Source organism: Patella vulgata, chromosome 1 (assembly GCF_932274485.2).
Source record: "Patella vulgata chromosome 1, xgPatVulg1.2, whole genome shotgun sequence".
Taxonomy (NCBI): domain Eukaryota; kingdom Metazoa; phylum Mollusca; class Gastropoda; family Patellidae; genus Patella; species Patella vulgata.
This window is the reverse complement of record NC_065879.2, coordinates 63884455-63905271: the sequence shown is the minus strand read 5'-3', so window position 1 is coordinate 63905271 and position 20817 is coordinate 63884455. Positions and strand designations below refer to the sequence as shown.

General features: G+C 35.9%; 1 protein-coding gene across 3 annotated transcripts; it reads left to right on the top strand.

Moving 5' to 3' along the window:
* The first annotated feature begins 213 nt into the window (after positions 1-213).
* Positions 214-5846, top strand: LOC126819629 (zinc finger protein 287-like). Of its 3 annotated transcripts, none has more exons than XM_056098313.1 (2): positions 214-293; positions 3524-5846. In XM_056098313.1, exons 1-2 carry the CDS (start codon positions 270-272, stop codon positions 4676-4678), a joined length of 1179 nt encoding a protein of 392 aa, XP_055954288.1. In that variant the 5' UTR covers positions 214-269; the 3' UTR covers positions 4679-5846. The 3 variants fall into 3 exon arrangements, with proteins under 3 accessions (XP_055954288.1, XP_055954287.1, XP_055954289.1); XM_056098312.1 differs by lacking the exon at positions 214-293 and adding an exon at positions 580-774; XM_056098314.1 differs by lacking the exon at positions 214-293 and adding an exon at positions 899-1322.
* Positions 5847-20817: the final 14971 nt, after the last annotated feature.

The window sequence follows — 20817 nt, the reverse complement described above, 5'->3', positions numbered from 1 at the left end:
CACTTGAACAGTTGGACTCGTTGACCGGGATCAGGCGTGATACTTCGGGATAACACCGATCGATACTTATATCTACAAGAAAACTCATATTTAAGTCATCGTCCCTCCTCTGGCGGCCGAGCAAAAAGTTAGAACAGACCACTTTGTGTTCAAAGAGATTCGAACAATTGGTAAGGAACTACTCGCGTTGTATTGATCCAACTCGAATTCAAATATACAACAAATATACAATACACCGGAAACGGTCAGAGATTAAAAAAAATATACAAATGTCAAATGTAAAATTTAGAAAGGTGAAGTAAAAATAGGCCTGTACTACCTCTAGCTCTACTCGTGAATACCCATCCACCGCCCACGGTGGCCAAGGAAGGCAGAAGAATGGGTTTAGGGGTGACCCCCTCAGCTAATATTGCACCAAATCAGCAACAGTTGATAATTCAATTGCACGATTAATATGTAACAGGCATTGCCTGAGTAGAGCGAAGCTGATTATTGTCAAATATAAAACCTTCATTCATAGTTAATTTTCTCAAGTGATACAAAAATATTAAATAATTTAGTTTTTATTGAGATCTAAATTTTATACATTAATTTTGTTTTTAAAAAAAGAACAAAAAAGTGTGAGAATTATTTTCATTGACGTAAAAAATATGTGACGTCATTGATTAGACGCGTCATAGAAATAGTTCTATGAGGCGCGTAATCTCGCTTGGGCGAGATTTGGTGGATAGAATTATTTTTGTTAGTTACGTGATCTCGCTTGGACGAGATTTGGTAAGTTGACATGCGCATTGCCTGTTTTGCCCAGTGTATCCGGTTCCGGCTGGATTTTTTTTTAATCAACAGTCTGTGGGTGACATTTTCAATTACGCGCGGTGCTTTAGAGCTTCGCTCTATATCAATTTCGTTATTGATCGAATCGGTTGAAATTTGGTGTGCGATCATCACTCACCAAACTTAACAACCCCTAAGAAATTTCAATCTATGGGACATGGTGGGCCTCCAACATCAGGGGACCCCCCAAAAAATCCTCAGTTACGAGCATGGTCGGACCAAGGACTACATCTGCTAGGCCCTCCATCTGATTTTCAAAGTCCTGGACAGTGGGACGCTTTTCATCCATTGTGGGCTCGTGTTGCAGTTGACATCCGAGAATTCAGTGTAATCCGGCAATGCCGCGTCGTACCTTTGACTTGTATCCATGTTTCTTTTTTTTGTTTATTTAGCGGGAAAAGTGTATCAAGAAAACACATTAAAATCCTCTTTATTTAGTGGGAATATTTTGGTTAAAACTTGTTGTGCTACTTTGGGGTGGAATCAAGGTAACTTTGAACCCATTTATATTTGAGATTCAAACTCTGAATCTGTTAAAAATGTCATTGGTAATCTCCGATTGGTTTCTGAACTCGTATTCTTCGACGTTTAGCCCTTAGACCATAATTATTTGATATGTTGGTGTGTATAATAATTTAATATGTGTAATTTCCGTAAACACTACATTGGTTCCAACAAAACACATTTAAATTTGGGTCAGCTGTGTACATCATTTGTCAAAAATCAGCTCTGGTCGGTTACTTCGCGGATATGATTAAAGGGCACCCTTTATTTATCACTGACTTATTTCAAATTAGGCTTGATGAAGTTACATTCATGTGTTGTGGAACGATACTACCTACATTCTGGTCACATGTGTTAGATTGGGGGCCCCCACATGCTCAAGGTTCCCCACATGCTCAAGGTCCCAGGACCCCCACAATGGTTAATCCGGCGCTGATCTACATGGGAGAGTAGTGAAGCTATGTCATTACTATACTATACTCAGCCAAATTAAAAACTTGACACTAATGAATTTCAACAAAATTTTTTTTCTGGTAAGTCAAATAAATTTTAAAGTGTTTCTAACGATAGTAAGTAGTAAGAAGCCTTTAATTTCATAAAATTGTAAAGTCACGTGGATCACGTGACTTTTGAGCATATAAAGATGAAAAACCTGAAAAACACGTGCAAACACAAACTCGTGAGGTCAATCGATGCAAGTTTGCTTAAACTGAACACGTGCATGTAACTTGAACTGGAAAAACAAATTAAAATTGTTATTTTCATCTTTGTTAGAAAATGCCGCGCCTTTCAAATGTAGAACGTCTACGTGCTATAGGTAGACTCTATGCTGGTCAGTCTGTGGTCACTGTTGCAGGAGCCTTTAATTGTTCACGCCAGACAATAATTAATCTTAGAATGAGAGTGCTTCAAACTGGAACTATTACCGACCGCCCAAGGGCGGGAGCGCCACGTGTGACGTCACTCCAGGAAGATCAGGCAATACGATTACGTCATCTTAATAACAGATTTGTCACTGCAACCTCCACAAGTAGAGAGATGTTTGGTGGAAGGGTAACTGCACAAACTGTTCGAAATCGCTTGCAGGCTGCTGGTCTTCGAGCTCGAAGGCCCTATAATAGACCAATATTGACACCACTTCATCGCCGTAACCGACTTGTGTGGGCCACAAGACACATAAGATTTACTCAAAGACAGTGGAATTCGGTTGTCTTTAGTGACGAATCTCGATTCACTTTGAGGTTTGCCGATGGCAGGGCCCGAGTGTACCACAGACGAGGTGAACGTTACGCTCAAGTATGCGTCAGAGAAGTTGACCGATTTAGTGGCGGCAGCGTCATGGTTTGGGGGTTTTTTTGTGCAAATGGACGTTCCCCTCTTGTTGTTGTCCAAGGTAACTTAAACGCTGTCCAGTACAGGGATTAGATTTTGCAACCTGTTCTTCTTCCGTTTATGCAGAGACATGGGCCTGGACTAACGTTTCAACAAGACAATACTCGACCTCATACAGCAATTGCTACCCAGGATTTTTTAAGAAATACCGGTGTCCAAGTCCAGGATTGGCCGTCGCTTAGCCCCGACCTTAATCCTATTGAACACATCTGGGACGAACAGGGTCGATGTGTTCGTCAGCAAGTGAATCCACCACTGATGTTGCAGGACCTTCAACATGCTCTTGCTGAGCAGTTGCAACGTCTTCCTCGGGTAGTGTTTACTAATGTTCTGAGATCCATGAGAAGACGTTGTGTGGCAGTACGAGACGCTAGAGGAGGTCACAACCGTTACTAAACACTTTATTCTGATTGTTCTCCAAGTCTGTGAATTTCATTTTGGGGGGTACTGTGACATCACGAACGTTATCAATGTCAAGGAATTTCGGCGAGACGTATTCTTGCTTTCTGTTGATGTCAAGATCGTCTGTGCACAACATAACACTAAAATAGTTGCCTTAAACCAAATATTAAAAATCTAGTCCCAAAAATCATGAGTGTCAAGTTTTTAATTTGGCTGAGTATATAAATCGTAGGATATGTAAAATTTGGAAATAAGAATAAACAAATATAATTATGTTGAATTCTCATCTCCGGTAACTGTAATACAAATGATCTGAAGTACTTGTAACACAAATGCACAGCTAGCTTTTATTTTAATTATATATAATAAAAAAAGACTATATTTATTACAGGAAACTACATGTAGTAAACGGTATGGTGACTTACAACAACAAAGTAATCTGACTGTCAAAAACAAAACAACCGATGATCTAGAAAACCAAATTAAAAAACAAGGCGAAGATGATGAGAAAATTGATGATGTTGAAAACCACAGTAAAGTACAAATCAAAGAAAACGAGCAGACTATTCATGAAACTGAAATGGTTCATCAGTGCAACTTATGTAGGGAAAATTTTAAGTCATGCGATGAGTTAGAGAAACACTGTGAAATACATTTTGAAGAAGCAACAATTGAAGATATTGAAACTATTCATCAGTGTAAATTATGTGAGGAAGATTTCAAATCTTACTCTGATTTAGAAGAACATTGTGAAATACATTTTAAACAAGAGGAGGAGAATGATTTAATCCAACAAAATAAGATTGGGACAAAACTTCTTTACTTGACAGAGAAACAGAAATACCAGAAAACAATGACACATGGGAACTTATTAAATGTAATGTTTGTAGTCTTATCATTTATTCATAAAGATCATCTAAAAGAGCATATGAGAACACATGGGTCCAAACCTTATAAATGTGATATTTGTAGTAAATCATTTAGAAAGTCCTATTTACTGAAAGAACACGGTAAAATACATAATGCAGAAAAATCCTTTAAATGTGATGCTTGTCGTAAATCATTTACACGTAAAACAACTTTGATTGCACATGCTAAAGGTCACACTGGAGAGAACATACATAAATGTTCACTTTGTAGTAAATCATACACACACAAAGCTAGTTTAAGAGCCCATGTTAAAACTCATTCTGGTGAAAAGAATTTTAAATGTGATGTTTGTGGTAAATCATTTTATGAATCTGGTGACTTAAAAAAACACATGAGATTCCATACAGGAGAAAAACTTTTTAAATGTAATTTGTGTATTAAATCATTTACTTTCAATTCTCATCTTCAAATCCACAAGCGAAGTGATACAGGAGAAAGCCCATTTGTCTGTGATATATGTGGTAAATCATTTACTGATAACAGTAATCTACATAGACATATAAAAAATCATTCTCGTATCAAACCTTATATTTGTGAAATATGTAGCAAATCTTTTTCCCAAAATTGTAGTCTTCAGGAGCATCAAAAATTACATGCAAGACAAACAAATGTTTAGTTTTGATTGTGTTCCAAATTATTTATAAAAAAATTTACAGATGAAAAAAAAGTTAACAATTTGATTAAATCATTTGTTGACATAAGTAAATCAAATCATGTTGGATTGTCAGATGTTTCCCCTTGTCAGAATTACAGGTACCCTGACAGTTAGAAATAAACGTAGGCTGCAACAGCACTGTCCAAGAAAATTAATGAGAGAGAGAGAGAGAGAGAGAGAGAAATGAATTATAACATCCACTCAACACAAATTAGGTCATTTCTGGACTAATGCATGTTCCAATTTTATTTGCATAATTCACTTGCGCATAGCATTGGGACAAAACCATATATCCCATAGAAAATACCTGAAGATAGGCATGTGACCCTACTCCTTGTCACATACAAGCTTGAGATCGAAACCATGCAACTTGACTACCCAACCCCAATCCCCAAGCAAAGTGTACTATGAGGGAAATCTTGCTCGGTAATGAAACAGGGTTTAATGTCCTTCTTTGCTCCATCCGGGCTAATGAATATGTGCATTTTGCCCGTACAGCGGTGCTACAACCTAGTCTTATATCATATTGGACTGCCAGGGTTTCTTGACTTCTGTACTGGACATTGGTGTTTATAAGATGAACATTAAGGAACAAGAAGGTACATATTGTTGAATTAAATCGGATAAATAGGATGGTGCCAATGAATCGTTTAAACAATTAAAAGTGATTGTGTTAATTTTTAAATTGACAGATGGTTTGGTGAGTGATACAATATGCTTTATTCTGGATTTTCTGCAGCTGATTTACAAGAGTTTTAGGAAGAGAACACAATAATGAATTACAATAATCTAAAGATGACATAACAAAATCAGTTATTAACATTTTGGTGGCATAAAGGTCAATATAGGATCGAATGTTATACAGATGAAAGTTTGCCCTTTTGCACAGCCTGGATACATGGGTTTTCATATCAAGGAAAGAGTCAAAAGAACACACCAAGATTTCTGACACAGTTGGATGGGGTTATGGCAGTGCTTCCAGTAGTCACATGGTTGATGTCAATGTTCTTTTTATTCCCGATTATTATATTTTCTGGTTTTTTCATCATTCAGTTTCAAAAAGTTGTAGTGCATCCAGATTCTAATTTGTTCAATACATGCTTCAAGTTCTGGTGTAGTGATGTCTGGCGAAGGGTCAAGTATCATCCGCATGGAGGTAGGTGGTAATTAAGACCCATCTCACGGATGATTTCACCAATTGGTGCAGTATATGCTGTGAACAAAACCGATCCAATACAGACCCCTGTACTCTGCTGTCTTCCACTCAGATACGACTTAAACCACTTCAGTGCGTCACCGGATATACCGTATCAAGTTTCAAGTCTCCTGAGAAGGATTAATTGATCTATCGTATCGAATGCTGCACTCAAGTCAAATAAAACTAACGACACTGGTTTCTTCCGACCCAAGCTGCATACGATATCATTGTGAACACGAAGTAAGGCAGATTCTGTACTATGCCGTTTTCTGTATGCCGACTGAAATTTTTCTTGGAGATTGTTTTCACACAAATGATATTTAAAACGATTAAGGACAATTTTTTCTATAATTTTCAAAATGAAAGACAAATTCGACACAGGTCGGTAATCCTTTAGCACATCAGGATCAAGGGTTGATTTTTTAATGAAGGGTGTCACAGGCTGTTTTAGGCGTCTCACATACTTCTGCACCTACTAAAGACGTGTCCACTTCGGACTTCTTTAGTAGCCATGTTGGCAGAGGATCGAGGGAACATGACTTTGGGGCTGATTTCTGAATTATTTGCCGTATCGCACCTTCTGTTGCTAGACAAAAGTTCTCAATTGTACAGCCTTCAAACTTTTTCTCAATGAATATGTTTGCTGGTATATTTACACCGATTCCTTGTCGAATGGTGGAGACTTTGTCGTGGAAATATTTTTAAAAAAATGATCTGATAGGCTAGTATCATTTTAAACCGATGGCAGACACTTTGCTTCTCTTGGTTTTAGCAGACTGTTTATAATTTGGTAGACTTCACGTGGATTATGTTTGTTTGATAACAGACAGTCCTTAGTGAAGGATCGTTTAGCTAATTCGATTAAAATGGTAGTTCGGGACTTATTGTAAATTTGTCTGTGAATTTCCAGATTGGTTTCCTCCATGTTTTCTCGGCTTTCCTGTGTTTAACCTTATGATCAGAAATCTGAGGATCAAAAACGTCACATGATTAAATAATGGAATCATGTTCTCTCAACACAAGACCAAGAATGTGGTTATGTCTATGATAGGCATAACCAGATTGGAGAAAACCAATCTGGAAATTCACAGACAAATATAGTATGGGTTGACACATCCACATGCTGTTTTAAACTAAATGACTCTAACAATAGTAAAAATATCTTATGTTCGAATCATTGGCTTTATCAACATGAAGATTGAAATCTCCAAGAATTATTAAATATCCAGGTCCAGTATTCAAACTATTGAGTAGTTCAGTAAATTCTGCCAGGAAATCAACAACACGTGTTGATGGAGGGCGATATACTGACACAATTTTTACGTGATTCTTGCCAAGGAGTACGTTTTATTGTAGTATACTATTCAAAAAAAGTAGGGGATATTTGATTTTTAAGTGTTATTAAAGTCACCTAATGAAACTGACGAAGAAACAAATGACAAAATGAAATGAAGTTCACATTCATCGATTTATTCCAAATGATCGTTAGACTAAGTAAGGCACAGACTGACCATTATAAGGGTAAAATGATACCCGGGGTCAAACAGCAAAGTTACCACAGCATCACAACCAAGTCAGTAACGGGTAAATCCTCCTCTGTTTGCCAAACAAGCATTGATCCGACGTGGCATACTCCTAATGAGACGTCTAAGGTCATTTTGGTCCAGATTGTCCCATTCCTGTTGCAACGCAGCAGCAAGTTCTTGGACATTGGCAGGACGTTGTTGACGTTGACGTAACCTCTGTCCAAGCATGTCCCAGACATGCTCGATGGGGGAGAGGTCGGGACTCAGTGCTGGCCAAGGTAATGTGGTGATGTTCTGTTGTTGGAGGTAACCTGTAACGATCCTGGCCCTGTGACATCTTGCGTTGTCATCCTGGAAGATGAAACGGCGGCCATGACGTCGTGCGAACGGCACAACATGGACTGCCAAGATGTTGTCCCGGTAGTACTGGCCTGTAACACGCCCTGCAACAACATGTAAAGCCGTTCTTCCAGCAACAGTGATGCCTCCCCACACCATAACAGAACCACCCCCAAATCGATCATGTCTGATGACGTTAACGTCTTGGAAGCGCTCGTTTCGACGACGCCACACCCTCCTACGTCTGTCCAAAAAATCAACAGTGAACCTTGACTCATCTGAAAACATCACATTGCTCCAGCGTCGATTATCCCAGTGTTGACGATCCCTACACCAACGACGTCTTGCCTGAATGTGATGATCTCTCAAACAAGGGATCACGCGAGGACGTCGGGCGCGAAGGTGACCCCTATGCAGTCGATTCCGAATCGTCTGGCCACTCACTCTCACACCAGTGTCTGTTTGAAGACGAGCGCTGATCTGATTTGCTGTGATGACACGATTTCTCAAGGCCAAGGTACGGATAAATCGATCCTGGGCTTGAGTTGTCGCCCTTGGTCGACCTGAGCGTGGTCTGTCCTGTACAGATTGTGTATCACGGTATCTGGACCATAGCCTGCTTATGACAGACTGAGAAACATTCATCGTCCGCGCCACAACCGCCTGTGTTGTGCCGATCTGTAGCATGCCAAGGGCACGTAACCTTTCATTTTGGGTAAGCCGACGCATATCAAAATTTGTTTTCTGGTCACTAAAACAATTAAACTGATGTTTCCACCCTGGAATTCAATGCCACAATGACTGTAACATTCAAAGTCAGAGTCGTGCAAATCTTGGGTTGGACCCCCATGATGATCCCAAGCATCACCTGCATTCCATGCGGTAGCTATTGGTGCGTTTGGGCGTCACATGTAACTGGAAATGTTTCTTCTGTTAGGTTCTATAGTGACTTTTTTCGTAGTCATTTGCATATTTTAGTATTATGCCCCCAAAATCAAATATCCCCTACTTTTTTTGAATAGTATATTTCAAAAGTTAAAAATAAGTTTTTAGTACATTGTACTTTTTGAAAGCACAGGCAATTCCACCTCCTTTAGACTGTTTTCTATTTTCAAATATAGAGTCAAAGTTGGTCGGAACTAAATGGTTGATGATAATTTAACTGTGTGTTCACTGCGAATCCACGACTCAGTTGCAATAAATAAATCCACATCATTATCAGCAACATATTCATTCAGTTCATCAGTTTTATTTCGGACAGATCTGGTATTCAATATGCATAAACTAAACTTTTCAAAATTTTTCTCGTTTTTCTCTTCTTTGCTGGAGCACTTGGGTCAGATCAATCCAGTTCTATCAGATATGTGATAATGGATCACACCCAAATTGTCCTTTAAGGTATAGTGAGTTTGGTGTCAATTTCAATGGTCAACGTACTATGCAGAAAGTTCGTGGACCAACCGTAGGCCAGTCTTCGTCATCACCCATGAGTTTAATTTTTGTACGCATGTGATTGTAAATCCCTAGATTAATGTGTCAGAGGCTAGAGCTTTGCAAGAGTTATCGTAATGGGGATGTTTATTAATTTTTCATTGTTATCCATGGTGTCCATGTCCACAATGAAATGTGTGTATTTAGGCTAATGTTCCCACCCACGCACTTAAACACAGACTGGGGCGACGGGATAATACGTCCACACAACATTCTTATAAACCTATAACGGTAAATCTCTTTGATCTTTGGGGTATATTCTATGCCCGGAATAACTTGCTGTTTGAAAGTCGGGGGGCGGCTTTGGATATATACAGGGGAATTTGGGGTTATTCCTCTGAAAGTTTTTCTTTAAACCTGTAACGGGTTATTCTTTCCTTAAGAAAATATGATATAAGGTTTTCCTTACTGGAATTCTGGGATATTCTCCTTTACGTACATGTAAACATAGCCGACAGAAATACATCGGCCTACCGGCCTCGGGTTTTTCTTTTTCTCGGGTTATTTTCTTCAGTCTTTCTTTCCCCAGCATAACCGCAGTATCGTATTTATCCTGCACATAAAAATCTTGTGACCGATTTTGGCCAACGCGAGATTGAACCCAGGACATTTTAATCAAGAGTCCCCAGTGCCCTTATTGTTCAAGTATTGTGGCCCCTTCACAAATAAACTCTGAATTCGGCCTTTGCTAGCCCAGGGACAAATAAAAAGACGATTAAAATGATAGTTAATATTAATTCAACATTTTTAATAACATGATTAAATCAACCTATAGTTTATATCTCGAGACTATATACAGTATATGATAACTATGCCATTCATCAACAATATTTATAACAGTTTCAGCTAAATGTTTTAATATTATACACTAGTGCATCTCTTCTGTAGCAGTAATTAAGAGTAAAGTCTGTTTTTGTATAAATTAATAACATTATTGATTGAATATAACAATATCAGTCATCAACAATAATATTTTAGTAATTCCTAATACATGCATTTATTTATTTATGTTAATCAATAAGTTGAAAATAAATAAAATTCATGGTTGATTAATAACAATAACATTCTCAACAATAATATACTCTCCCTTACATGTATATTTACATACCTTTATTATATATTGTAATCTGTAGAAACTGATCACAAATTTATGTGAAGAAACTAGTGTTTTAACTCCACTTGCAAAGCGCTGATTGTGTCATGAGGTTAGTATAACATTTTACATCCACATAAATTTCAATGAAAAAGAAGCTCAAACGATTTTGAACTTGCAAGGAACCAGGGAAATAAACTATTTATTTTGCGGGCTCAGTGAAAATGGCTGTTGGTTAATAATCAAGAGGTTTGAGTTTGTTCTCAGTGTTGGTTGATAAAGTTCCTGGCAATTTTCCATCTTGGTTTCTCCTCATCAGTGGTGCAGGCAATAGAGCCTGGCAAGGAAAAACAGATGGCATGGAAAACATTGGGTCTCGTTGTCTATACCATTAAAAATCCCTTGACAGTTGGAAATAAAATAAGAGTAGTAGGTTATACTGTTGCTGCCCAGGCAAAATATCCCCAAAGCATACAGCATAGTTCAGGAAATTAAAAGGTTAAACCCAATTACATTTCTTATTATTATGGTGATAAGGCATACACAGGTAGATAGGTAAACAATATGGCACAGGAATATTGTTGATATATTTTTAATAACTGTATTAATATACTCTTCAAAAAAAGTAGGGGATATTTAGAAACAATACAAAACTGCAGAAATGCACTGCTGCTTTTATTAGAGGTAACCAGTGTATGTTAATAACAGGCCAATTGCCTACACATGAATTTAAACAGTTCATATGGGCAGCTTATCTGATAGCCCCATTTCACTCCCAAAGAGATACACCGTCAAAAGTAAAAATACTTTTTGGGAAGAGTATAATATAACAATCACAACAATTCTATGGATGACAATTACTGTACTTCAATCAGAGCTACATATCTACAATGATTCTATTGCCATTATCAAGCATCTTCCATAAGATTGTTGTTATTATTTTCATATGTTCAATTAAAATGTCAATTAAACAGTATATTACTATAATACTTGAATTATATAATACCCCTAGTGCCCTTGATGGCATGTGCACAGTGTGCTGTATAAAACAACATCTTTTGAAAACACCAACAAAATCTACTCCTTGTCTTTGTCAGGACAGCAATATGAAAGACTACAGTTATGAATATTAAAAACTTAAGTGTTTCATTTTTCTGTATGAAGTCTAATTATCACCATAAAACTTGATTTTATCACCTTCATACAGAAAAAAAAATTAAAGGATTACATCACAATCTAACTGGCACCTTTGACTATGGTAATGCATCAATATGTATAAGCTGGCCATAAAAAGAAAAGAAAGTAGAAAACTTGCTAATATAAATGATAGTTGATATTACGGGAATTTACATAGGATATTTTAAAATTCTCTATTCTGGAGTTCAGGCTAATACAGTTTTGTTGCAGTAATGTATATTCAACTCTATTATCCAGTCACTCGACACTATTTAGTTGTGTTTAGTCAAGGGTAATAATAATATCTGACCTAATATCGATGATGAATAACTGTTATTTATATGCCTATTTTAATAACAATAATATAAAGCAATATTTACATATGTATATTTACAAACAAACGAGTATTTATTGCACTTTAACATAACAATAATATAATCATCTATTCAACAGATGTATAATATTCTACAACCATCAATTCTTGAGGATTTCAACTTCAATTCAAACATATATCTATTCTCACAAGGCAGAAAATAATCAACAACTATAGATCATTCAAACTTCATAATTAATATTCAACAAGAAAAGGTAGAGGATTGGAACTTCAATTCAAACTTTCTATTTCCACAGGAAACAGCACATAGCGACATCTCTTTAACTAAAGTTGAACAATATTGACAACACATATGTCCTTGTCTTTAACTACTAATGTTGAAATTACGATCAAAAATAAAATTTTAGTACCAGGTTTAGATATGGCTTGAAAATAAATGTGTTATTGAAATTAATACTTAAAGCTAAACATTTGAAATCAAAATTATAATTATGTGGGCATATAAAAACAAAACATCAAAGTCTTGTGGTTGGCCATTTTCATGTTGTTCACTAATTATATACAAGCGGATATTGTATTGTCTCTGTATTTTGACAGACCTAGTCTAAAATCTGATTTCTAGTCATAAAACATTTCTTACTCAACTTCAAAATCACAAAAATCTGTAACTCTTACCGAGCTTAAAAAGAAAACTATGTGAAAACTGGGACTGACCCTTTAGTTATACTTCTTTTCAGAGCACTATACATGTAGATATAGATCACTAGAATGGCTGAGTGACTTGATAATCATGATGATCACTTACCACTGTAACCCTGGCAAGTAAACAGACATGGTTATCAAGGCATTTACACAGTGCAAGATTTACAGACTTATGACAAGCCATTCATAGAAACTAAACCACAGAGCTTGAGTCAAGTGGCGTGGTTTCAATTCCTCAGTTGTGCGTGACAAGGAGTAAGTCGCCTGTCCAACTTTGTGGGTTTTCTCCGGGTCCTCCAGGTTTCTCCCACTGCTAAAGATCCCTACGTGCAAGTGAATTATTGAAATAACAATAAAATTGAACCATATGTTAGTCCCACAATGATCTAGTTTATGTTGAGTGGACATTAAACCCCATTTCTCCCTCTCCATGAAATTAAATGCTTGGATATTTTGATCCACAGTGACCTATTGACTAAACACAAGAAGAACCAATGGTCACAAATTTATGCATGCAATCAGAATGATGTTTGATTATGTCACAATACTATTCACATCATCTGTTATTTTAAAAAAAAAAAAAAACTAATATTGACAAGATCAACAGGACTGTCCATTTGATGACCACCCTATATAATCATGGGTCTTGACAACCAAGACTTTTGGAGTAGACTATATAATAAAACACTATATGAATAAGAATCTCAAGTATTTGAAATAATCTGCTTTATATTTCAACTATAGGATTTCACTATAACACTGATGCAGTTCACTTAATACACCCATGTTATAGTGAGACAATTGTATATTATACACCACAATATAGTGACGTAATGTCGTACTGGGTTTTACACGAAAAACAAGACTTGTTGTGTATGAAGTTGATCTGCATCAAAAGAATCTTGTCTAATCTTCTATTAAAACTTTTGGCATGGGAATACACTTCCATGTTTGTTTATGTAAGTCTGAGTTGGTGAAACAGCAGGAAATATCCAGCGTAAAAAGTCCCGGACAAAAAAATATAAAGGCACAAACAATCACAGCACTGTCTTTTTCTGATAGCTGCAAGAGAAAAGGTACAAGTTAAAAATAAAGGAAAGAATAATATTTATAGATATTTATAAATCGAGTTAGTGCAAACATTTTGCTTGGAACTCTCTGGATATGTGTTCATGGTGTTATAAGCTTTCCAAAAACGTATCGTTTGTTTAGTAAGGAGGACCCAATCTGTTTCACAGAGATCTTCTAATATCTCTGTAACAGATGACTGTTTCGACACCTGACTGCACATCATGCGGCGTCAATCATTGGCTCAATAGCGCATGCATTGTTTACATAAAATATTACTGATTCAGGCTAAATGGTGAATTTTACTTATTTTAATACCCATTTACACTAAATAGGAAATGATTTTTACCTACAAATAATTCAAATGTCTTGTTTTATTTTTCTAATAAATGAAAAAAATGTTTTAGAATTTAATTTGACGGAAGAAAAAAGTTAATATTTGGGACTTATAAAGTCGCGTCGACGTCATCCTTATCAGTGATTGTAGCGGCCTAGCGAAAATTCACTGCTGATCAGTGTGAGGAGGACCTTGTAGCGGAATTGTGTTTCTAAGCAAGCTAGAAATTTTGGCTGCAGGCCTAAAACCACTCTTAAAGTTTAATTTTGCAAAACACACAAACTTTGCTTTGAGGTCAGAAGGTCATACGTGTGCATTAATTAAAGATAATAGTTTATAATTTAAGGCTTTTTATAAGTTATATGAGAAATCCTTGACTGTAGAAATGAAATGGTATTTAACTTCCTACTTTTCTGCTCCATCCAGAATAATGAAGATGGCTAGATTGTAGAAGATGTCAAGTTATAATTACTAATTCATTCTATAATGTAATCTAATAAACCCAGTGAATAACATAATGATACAAGTCACGTGTTTACAAGTTTTTTAAGAATGCCTCGACTGTGAAAATGATTAATTATTATAATTCATTTATAATATTAGAATCAAGTTTATGAATTATAATAGAAACCAGTGACTGTAGAAAGAAATATAATTACCAGTTTGTAAACAGCTATATTAGAATCTATAAGAGCTATAGAATCTGATAATGATGTATTAGGTATAAGATCTGTAGATTGATCACAACACTGAGATACATGGATAGATAACATAACATCTCTACAATCACCACCTGTAAATACAAATAATAACATCCATAAGTATTATTACTTCGTACTCTCTCTATATATATATATCATTAGTTCATAAATAGGTCAATTTGTAAAATTCTTAGGGGAGGATCGTTCCTTACCAAAAAGCTAACTTAACTTTTACAAGCTGTTAATTGTAGCACATGGCGATATTGAGTGACCACAATAGACAGGAATGAAAATAAACAGAACATTTAGATTTGTTTTGATTGTCAACCCTATCATCCATGTACTGTAAATTCACAACAACATTGGGGACTGAATAATCATTAGGGATTTCCTGCAATTAATCAGAATACAAAAGAACGTTTTTATTAATATTGATCATCGTTTAATATATCATACACAACAGCAGCTAAACAAAACATAGCATTTTTACTTCTACTCTACTAAATTCTTAGCATGGATATATAGTGTGGTAATTACTCATACATGTGTTAATATTATTACCTTATATAAATGTCTACATACCTGTATCATTAAAGATGGTGGTCTTTATTTGTACAAGGTCACCCGTTGTAAATTTTGGCACATCAGGGCATAAATACAGTTGATCATTTAACCTCACCTCTATAATATATACAAAAATATACTGTAAATATTATATGTAAATATGTTATATGTGAGAGAGTGAAACAGTTCCTGTAGCTATCTATTGCTGTCTAAATAATATGCACACCTCTAAAACTGCCCTTTATGATATAAAATATGGCCACATTCAACATAAATACATGAATCAAGTGACTAAAAACTTTAAATTGTAAGTGACAAGTAGTAGTAGTGTCGCATGTACATCATCGTGGGTTTTCTTCAGGTCCTCCGGTTTCCTCCCACTGCCAAAGACCCCTACACGCATGCAAATTATTGAAATAAAATTGAACCATATGTTAGTCCCGAAATGACCTAGTTTGTTTGGAGTGGACTTTAAACCCTATTTCTCTCTCTCTCTGAAACTTAAAAGGAAATGACCATAATGCTGATTACACAGTGTATAATCTCTAACATATTAAGCTGAAAGGCTTCTTTATAAAGGTGTTGTTAGGGTCTACTGTATCCTCATTTATCCCTGATATATTATACTATTAGTGTTCACAATATAATAATGATTGTTTCCACTTATATTATCCACAGACTACAGCAGCCTTATAGCGAGTTCCCTATATATACTCTTCAAAAAAAGTAGGGAATATTGAAATGCAAATACCTATGCAGATTGTGATATGATAAATAGTCATGGACACTTGACATGCTTTGAGAGTATGTTCACAGATGAAGAACTAATTGCCTTAACAGAACCACTGAGCTGCACATGCCATATCTGATAGCGCCATATACATGGGAGGGGTTCATTATCAAATTTGACACTTCAAGGAAGGGTTGACGAAAACTGCCGCGTGCTGGTTTATCTATCCATGTTAGCATTCCTATCAGTTCTTGCATAAGATTTACTGTTTAGCGTATCTTTGCTTTAGTGTGTTACGTTTAATTTGATCGAAAGACGTGTTCGTCAACGTCAACCGAAAACACTGCAAGAATTGACTTGGCACTGCAAGAGGAGTGAGTCAGATTGCCCCAAATCGTGATTGAACGGTTGATTAGGAGCATGACATGACGATTTGCTGAATGTCTGAGGATTGGTGGAGCAATTACTCATTATTAAGACAAAAATCAAAAATGTCCATTTTCACTTTTGAAAGTGTATCTCTTTGCGAGTGAAATGGGGCCGTCAGATAAGCCGCCCATACGAATTGTTTATGTCCATGTGTAGGCAATTGGCCTGTTATTAACATACACTGGTTACCTCTAATAAAAACAGCAGTGCATTTTCGTAGTTTTGTATTGTTTCTGAATATCCCCTACTTTTTTTGAAGAGTATATTATATAATGAAACCTCAGTATATTTAGAGTAAGATTTTACTATAAAATATAGTACCTACCCCATCTTATAGAAGATATTTGTAATATTTCTAGTTGTGATTCAGACCATATTATATGATCTATACAAACTTTACCCTGTACTTTAGTAGCCGACTAGTTTTATCATTAAGGAAACAATATATTTCATTATTTACTATAGAAACAAGCTAGGAATGGGTGCCAACAGTTGAGTTGGGGTGGACAGGCAGAGTGGTAACACAGGCGTCTGTAACATGGAAAATATTTCAAAAATAATATCAAACTATGACTAAGTATGTGTCTAAAGTCTGTTACGTCGATGTTCGTAAGCAAAATTATCAAATAACTGGTCTGTTTCCAATTTCTAACTCAGGGGCAAATAACTCATCTAAAACCGAGTCTCTTTCAGTAGATATAATAATACCATGGTGAGAAACGAGTTATAATAAAATAATTGGGATCAAAGTTCACTACTCTACATTCCGTCAACCAGTGGCAATACTCATTAATTTTCGCTAGGTACACAATCGAGTCTAGGATGACGTTTAAAAATTGTCCACGTGACTTAAAGAGGGTCAATTGAGTCATTTTAAAAAGTCATCGTAGACTCGATTGTCTACCTAGCAAAAGTTAGCGAGTACTGCCACTGGTTAATGGTATGTAGAGTAGTGAACTTTGATCCCAATTATTTAATTACAACACATTTCTCACCATGGTATTATTATATCTACTAAAAGAGAATTGGTTTCAGACAAGTTATTTGCCCTTGAGCTAGAAATTGGAAATCAGACCAGTTATTTGATAATCTTGCTTATGAACATAGATGTAACAGACTTTAGACATACACTTTTTAGTCATAGCTTAATGTTATTTTCGAAATATTTTCCACGTTACAGGCACCTGTGAGTGGCAACAGTTGAGTTGCAGTGTGGTAACAGTTGAGTTGGAGGGTGGACGGCCACGGAGGTGGCAACAGTTGAGTTGGGGGTGGATGGACAGGTATCCCAACATTGAGTCAAGGGATGAGCCAACAATAGCAGCAACATTTAGATCAGGGCTTAACACATAAGGATGGGAAAACTTGGGTTGCAGATCCACGAACAGGGATGCCAACAGTTGGGTCAGGGTGTCAGACCAGTGGAGGGGTTGGACTGCAGGTGTTTGACCAATCAAAAGGATGGATTGAGGGTGGACAACCAGTGGATGGGTTGGATTGAGGATAGACAACCAGTGGATGGGTTGATTCATGGTGGACAGCCAATGGACGTACAGTGGTGGTAACAAAATAAGAACACACTAAAATGTGATCACATATAAAAAGGATACCATAGACCAGCGAATGTCAATAAAATTAGCTAAATAAGAACTATAATGATTGGATGTTTTAACTGTAGACCAGACAGGATTGTTTACATTAAAAACCTCTTCTATTTCCACAGGTTCAACGGGAAATTCTATCTTAGAGATTGACAGTGCTATTCTGAAAAAAATAAAAGAAAACATTTTTAGACTAAAATCAACAACTTGAGCATGAACATGCTGTTCCAATTACAGGTGCTTGGACGAGTTTCAATATCTATTATGAAGAAAGGGAGATAATACCTTCTAGACTGTTGTGGTTCTATAATGAGAGCATTATCATCACTATATTGTATCTCTATCTGATGGTTAGTTACATTCTGTAGATCAAATAACACAACACACTTATCACTACTGTAATATAAAACATACATTGTTTATAGATAACACCACTGTAATATACAACACACATTGTTTATAAATAACACACTTATCACTGTAATAACCCAATATAAAACAACCTGTTTATACACAACACAACTTTTACTACTGTAATATGAAACATTTGTATCACTAAACAACATTTATACACAATACACTTCTCACTACTGTAATAAGAGGAGTATTTATGATAAGTGGGAACCAGAAGCCATCTTTCCACAGACATTAGATATCTAGATCTACAACCCCTCGGTTCAAATATACAGTATACACTGCATGTGAGTGCTAATAGTCAAAAAAGATTCATTGATTGACATATGGGATCAATATTTAAATACAAGAACGAAACTCAAATGCTGTAGTGTATTTATTAGGTTTTCTTCTACTGGGTGTGTATATAGATAGTGAATTACATATTTACCTTTCAGCTGGCTGTACATCCCAACTAACTATATACAGGGATGGTATTATATCAATTGTAACAGCTAGAGAACACTGTCGACAGTAACCAGCATTAAATCCAACATCACCACTATATTCAACTGTTAACAGTGCTTCAGATAACTGAAATAATTAAATATATGTAACTGTTACTAGTATAGATATAATATAGTGCACAGCTATAATAATATCATAGGTCAGTGTACATCTTGTCCTTGTTAGTGAATGTTTATTAATATATGTTTCTTACCCGATTATCTGAACTATCAGATCTTGATCTGTTAGAAAATACTGGTGATGGTAAACCTAAAGATAGAATGAATAAAATATTTGGTAAGATGACAGCATATATAATATTGGCAAAATGACCGTGTATGGAAAATAGACAAGAGAAGTGGGGCTTATTTTCCACTCAACACAATTTAGGTAATTTTGAGACTAACATGGTATATATTTATTACAATAACTTGCTTGTGTGCAAGGGTCTTGATAAGCCATCAGAGGAAACGGTAACAACCAAGAAAATACCTTAATTCTTATCATAACTGATCAAATCCACAACACTTGACACAATGGCAGATCTTACAATCTAAAGTGTATTCAGTCACCCATCCCTCCTTATAGTTTGTGGGAATACTATTTAAGCACTTTCATCTCAGCTTAAAATTTGATTCAAGTATTTAAAGTAGCTAAGTCTCTAACTCAATATCATCCAAAATCTTCAACATTGAAAACACAAATTATTTGTCAATTTAAATCAACATTGATGCTATGATCTTACCGGAAAAAGATGGGCTTCTGATATCCAATATTTAAGACAAAATAAACATTTTACTATTGGTACACGAATCGTGTACCATAATGCGTTTCAGCCCCAGATTTAGCAAGAGACTCGAGGAACGAAGCTAGACATATTGCACCAAACCAAACGGCGTATGTAGACTGGATTAACCAGGCGCTAGAAATTTGCATTCAATTGAGACTGCTGGCTTATTTCGCGGAACATAACTGATTTGAAATTAGAGTAAAAACGGAAACCATTGAATGTATATCAGTTTATATACATTCATATTACAGTATTATATGAGTTCCGACCCACTTGTGTCAATTTCTAGGTCCCAAATGTTAGCGATTTAGCTCCTTTAAACAACCTACCTGATGACGAGCATTCAGGGGACAGGAAGTCACTGTAACCATAGAGACAGACAGAAAAACATAAAGTAGTTGTTGGCAACAAGGGAAGTTGGGAGGAAATATTATCATTACTCCATGAAAAAACATTCTGCAGAAATTCTGAAAAGAAAAACACAAATCAACACATATTAGATATGGAATGATATGAAATGGGCTTTAATATCTTACTTTTCCATACCTAATGAAAACGGGGATACAATATACAGTGTCATATGAGGGAAATCTGACCCAGAAAATGGTGCTATGGCCTCTCTTACTTCGTATTACAACTGTCAAGGATTCTTTAATATGTACACAGGAAATGGGTTCTTCAGCATATATACAGGACCTGGGTATTTGTCAAATTTCACCGCCTTGACGATCCATCAAACAACATATACATGTATAGTTTTTTTGTGTCACTGTTAAGAACTAACAAAATTCAAGACGTTACATAGTCATAATTGCCTGCAGAACAAGACTTTTTCAAAAATAATTTGATGACTATTTGTGTATGGGCATAAGTACTGGAAAGTATTGGAGCTATAGAATAAATAGAATATATATTATATATAGAGAGAAAAGACTCCCATTCGACACAAACTAGATCATTTAGGAACTAACATGGAATTCCATTTTATATCAATAATTCACTTGAGCGCAGGAGTCTTAGGCAGTAAGAGGAAACCGGAGGACTTGGAGAAACCTATGAGATTTGAGTTTTGACTATAGATTATAACAGTATACTGACCTTTCATCTCAGGTTTGCTATCC